Below are 5,517 nucleotides of genomic sequence, written 5' to 3' on the forward strand. Positions count from 1 at the left end.
ATATATATATACACACACACACTATTATATTTAATTGGATAGATCTAAACTCGTCTGAAAATGAATTTGGAAATTAAGCTTCATACACCTCTTCTGTATTAGTAATTTAAGGGTATTTCCTGGTAAATTTGCTTGCACAACCATATACCCTGTGCAATCTGTGACCAGGGATATATGGGCTATTGCAGACCACGGCTTTGCATTTGGCATTCTGATGCAAATTCAGCTATTTTCCTCATATTTGTTAACTTTGCAGACCTAGATAAATAAAAATATAATTAAAAAAAGATTTTTCAACGTTAAGAATGAGAATGCTGTGAGAACAGGTGGACCAGTAATAAATCAGTACAGTTGTCTGTTAATGGCCAGTAGTAATACCGCATTATGCGGTGGGAAATTTTTGCTTTAGGAATTTGAAAGCTATTTTTTTTAAATACTTCATCTTCAGTTTTTTATCTTTTTGAGTAGTCTATGTGTTCAGTGTTACTTTGATGCTGTAGTCAATGTTTTGAACTCTTTTATAAAAAAACTTACTTGCTGCTGGCATTTTCTTCAGTGGTACTCATTTCTGATCTGGTTTGAAAGATAACTGGAAGGTAGATCTTAGGCATTGCCTGTTATGGCTGTGTAGAGCTATATTTTAGAGACCTAAATATAGAAATATTTTAAATCTGATGTCATTTTGCATTCCCAGGTTCTCTGTGAATTGTTCCAGTCCTCTCCTCAGCGTGGGAACCTCCCAACCTCGGGAAATATTTCAGGATTTATTAGGAGGCTTTTTTTGCAGCTGATGCTAGAGGATGAGAAAGTGACTTTGTTTCTTCAATCCCCATGTCCAGTAAGAATTTTTGATAACTGTATGGTGAACATGGAATAAATTTAGCCTTAAAAAATAAAAATCTGGGTATATTCAACTTTGAAAGGTGAAATGGCAGCTTTTCCTACTGTGCACATTGCAGAATTTTGTAAAGGAATGTGTTGGTGGATTGTAACTCAGCGTTGTAAAGGAAAATTTAAGGCACTGTTGTAAGGCAAAGCCATCTTGTTGAAAATATACTGCTCCTGAAAGAATTGACAACTGAAATTTATCTTATGTAAGACTTTTTAATAGCATCCTTACACGTTAGCAGGAAATACAGATGCAAGTTCTAGTCCTTCTAGCAGTTCTTCGTTACCAGTTTCATTGCAGATTAGTTGTAGTTTTGATGCTTCTAAATTGGCAGAGATCCTTCAGCATTATCCAGAACACCAGGAATAAATTCTTGAGTGACAAATACTTGAACTAATTGATGAAGTAGATGTATACTTTTATACTTCCACATGCTTCACCATAACACAGAATTGTAATTAATGACTGAAATGCTATGGTCTCAGTTGAAGGCTATGAATAAAGAAATATAGGAAAAACAGAAGTTACTAAAAGATGATGCTTCCATACAAGGAAAAACTATTTTCTGGTTTCTTCTGTTCTTACTACCTCTCAGGAGGAGAGTACTGCACAACATATATGACAGGGAAACTGGCTCAGATTAGTATAAAATGTAAAAGGAGGAATAAATACAGTTTCAGCACAAACATTTAAACATTTTAACCTGGCTGAGAGGAATTGTTAACATGGCCATTGGTAATGTGAAGGTAACATCAATTTTCTAATAATTTATTTTACACAGAACAGATTTTTACAGAATGGTACTAGAGATGTAAAAGCAGAAAAAATATCGTGGAAAGAAGTCAAATAATTCAGGGGTTTTTTTAATTAAAACTACCAGGAAACAATCTGGCTGTTATTACTGAGAAGATTATTCTAACATCCAGAGAGAAACCTTAAAAATAGTGTGGATGTGCAGCGTATACTTCTACTATATCCAACAACATAACCTTACAAAGATTAGATCCCCAGTTTTATCTCAAGTTCTTACCAAACCTGTATTTTTATAAACTAAATTCTGACTGTCATCAAGTATTAAATTTGTTTGATAATACTGCACAACAATAAATTGGTTCTGTATGTGGATATTAGTCAACGGTTCTCCTGATCATAAGAGGAAGAGGACTAGTGGTGCCCTTGTTGCAGAAAAGTCTGTAAAAAGTTACTGCAACCAAAGAGTGATAACAGAGCTCAGGCTAATATATGTTATCTTAAAATATTTGAAAAGTTTTAAGTAGTGGTGACATACTTATCTGTCATAACAGCAAAAGGTAGATATTGAATAAACTTTATCCTCAAGTCAGAGCAATAGAGAAATAACATCTTTCTCTACTCCTAATTCTCTACTCCTGTGGCTTTCCTAATTTAATTTCAGAATTAAGTTTTAATTTCATAAATAATTGCAAGTCTCAGTCAATTTTTCTCTGCTATAGAGCTATATAAAATGATTGGGGGTTTTTTGTTTTTTTTAAAACAAGTATGATATTATATTCTTTCTGATCCAAAAAATATTTTAGGCTTTTATAGCAAATTCTTTTGAGTTAAAAAATAATTTTTTTCCTAATTTGATGCATTTTTACTCTTTACCTCCAAAGTTGAAGGATATGTCAGTTTTCTTTTTAGCACACAAAAGATGTAATTATTTGGATGAGGTGAGTTTATAAGAACTTAGTGTGTTAACTTTTTCCTGAATGTTAGTCATGTTAAATGTTGACCTTTTTTTTTTCTTTTCAGCTGTACAAAGGTAGAATTAATGCTACTAGTCATGTAATTCAACATCCAATGTATGGAGCTGGGCACAAATTTCGTACTCTTCATCTGCCTGTCTCAACAACTCTAGCAGAGGTTCTTGATCGTGTGTCAGGCAAGTTTGCAATAGTTCATGGTTTATTTTTTTTGAGATACAATTTCAAAAAAACCTGCATAAAGTAAGTATGTCTAAGATACATATTTGCAGTGTTCATTGGTAACTGCAGAACATGAAACAGTGTTTTAAGTTGTAAGCTTTTGCCATATGCCTTATGTTCTGTGTATAATGTACTCTTACTGATCAAATACTATTTTTTTCCTTCCATAAAACTCAGGTGGGGAAGGTGGAGTTTTTGTTTTGGTTTTTTTTTGTTTGGTTGGGAGATTTTTGGTTGGTTAGTTGGTTTGGGTTTTTTGTTTGCTTTTTAATATTAATGTTTCTCAAATCTGTCATGGGATATTTGCAAGATCATGCAAATAATGCTGCAAATATCAGTCTTTAAAATTCCCCGTCTTTCATCCAGTCACTTAAATATTCCCAAATTATGTTAGTAAAATATCCTGGAACTTAAAAGCTTATCACAAGATGGAGGTGAAAGTGTGTTGCTATGAATAGGGCATTAATGAAGGCTGCATCTAATTTCTGTGGTTATGCATTTGCCTTTTATATAAAACGTTTGAGTTTGCTTGCCAAATGGAGATTGAAAACCATAATTCACTTTTAGAGATTAATTTGAAAATTATATACAAAGAGAGGATAATGTTAAGGCATGAATGCATTTGTGGTTTTTTTGAAGTTCCATACTGTAAGTTATACTACTTGAATACACATGGAGAGATAAACCCCTCTGTAGCGGGCTTTGTTGACCAGGCCTCCACAGACCATAATACGAATTTTGACACCTGAATGGTAGGTGTCTTAATCTTAAAATGAATCCCACCTTGAACTTTAGTGTTTATTTAATACTTCAGAAAAAAGAGCTATATGTTAAAGATTAGGGTTAGTGATCTATTTTTAAACATGTTTAAAAAGTAGAATTCATGCTGAAGGTGGTGTGTCCATGCCAGAGTCTCTAGGTAAAACCAGGCAAAATGCAAGATGATGCTCCTCAGGTAAGAAATAGAGCAAAATTTGTTAGGTCATGTTACATCAAAAATCAGTTTTAAGCATGTGTGATTTAAAACAAACAAACAAAACAAACAAAAAAACCCCCACAAAACAAAACACCAACCAAAAATCCCAGCACTTCCTTTTTACTCTTAAGACATGGTTCTCAGTAACAGCAAAGTCAAACATCATCACAGCAATTATGATTTTGCCATTTTGCAGATGTGCACTCAAGTGTGTGCACTTAGCTACATACATATCTGACTAAGTATGTATGTTCTTATATGTAGGCATATTTGTATGTGTAATTTTTTGGAACTCGTTGTAGATGATCTTTAATTTCTGAAGCAGATCTTTGTGGAGTTCAGATGAACTATTGCTTTTTTATATTTACTGAAGATCTTTATGTCGAAATTGTTAATAAATTCATTGGGACAATAACCTTACAGTGTGATAGAAGTACTGTAAAGATATTTGTCAGAACACTAGACAGAACAAGATGTGCTTTGGGATTTTAACTGAAAAATAGTGAGGCCTAGAAAAGCACTTATTTATCAGGGAATAGTTTACTATTTCTGATAGAATTCTGTATTCATTTACTGTCCAGACACGGTCATGTGTGGAATGTGACCAAGGTCTCTTTTGTACAATTTATGATCAGAATTACTGTAATGGGTGGGGTAGTTGCTGCATATGAGGTCGGGATCAGTTGTTGAGCCGTGACATAAACTGTACTGAATAGCTGCCTTAGTGGTGTATTGGGGTCAACTAGATAGCCAGTGCTAATAGGGACTGGGGAGGGGAATGTGCTGATGCGATGTACTGTAGTGTCTGTAGTTGAAAATTATCAAATGCTGACTTTGTAGGGCACTCTAACTTTGGTTTTTGCTACAGAATTGTTATTCCTCAGCTTAACTCTCATTTTAAATTGGAAAAATGAATTCTGGAAAAGTTTAGGTTCTTTTATGTTTCCATCCCTCATCTAATGTGATTTCTCTGATTGTGCTAAAAGCTTTGTGATACTTGTCTATCATTCCATGAAGTCCATGGTTAGGACATGGTAAAGAAGACTTGAATATATAAGGAGTAATCTGTATGTTTGGGGTGGCAGGGAGAGAGAAGGGATGGACAAGTGGTGGAAAGGAAGAAGAGACTGCCACCATGGCAACACTAGGAAGTCATGGAGGTCCTGTGTCAGAGGCTGTCCCTGGGCTTACCTTCTTTTTTTCTTAACTATGCTGTTAATGTCTCAAATCAGTTGTGTCAGTTTCTGCAAAAATGAATCACAACAAGCATGTTCATTTCATACTTTTTCTCCCAGCCTTTAAAAAAAAAAAAGGGGAAGGGGGTGTCTAAAATCATTGCTAAACCTGCTACTCGCATCCGTTCACCATAGGAAGAAAGTATGCTGTATCACTGTAGATAGGACTGTCTAGGATGAGTACCAGTTGTTTTGTATTTCATTCACCTTAGTCTTAAGTTACTGGTCTTGACTGGTCAGGAAAATTGAACCACAAATCTGGCTATTACCTGAGTACTAAAAAGACCATTGCTTAAGCTTTCGTAATAATTTTATTAATGACCTTAAATACTTCGGCAATAAGTGGTCCCCCACTCCATGGGACCAAACTAGCACAACTCTGAAGTTTAATAATAATAATAGTGAGAATTTTTTTAGAAAGTCAACACCCAGTCTAAAAAAAAATATATATATATTATTTTATATATTATT

The 5,517-nt window shown here is 34.2% G+C and overlaps 1 protein-coding gene across 1 annotated transcript in view; it reads left to right on the forward strand.

Moving 5' to 3' along the window:
• Window positions 1-694: 694 nt before the first annotated feature.
• Window positions 695-5,517, forward strand: part of LOC104621429 (baculoviral IAP repeat-containing protein 6-like) — a gene marked incomplete at its 5' end in the record, with an annotated part of 26,898 nt that continues 22,075 nt past the window's right edge. Inside the window, 2 exons of the mRNA XM_010287916.1 lie at window positions 695-838; window positions 2,663-2,792. Coding sequence (XP_010286218.1) covers window positions 695-838; window positions 2,663-2,792 — 274 coding nt within the window. The remainder of the gene's footprint in view (window positions 839-2,662; window positions 2,793-5,517) is intronic.

Source organism: Phaethon lepturus, unplaced genomic scaffold (genome assembly GCF_000687285.1).
Source record: "Phaethon lepturus isolate BGI_N335 unplaced genomic scaffold, ASM68728v1 scaffold40325, whole genome shotgun sequence".
Lineage (NCBI taxonomy): Eukaryota > Metazoa > Chordata > Aves > Phaethontiformes > Phaethontidae > Phaethon > Phaethon lepturus.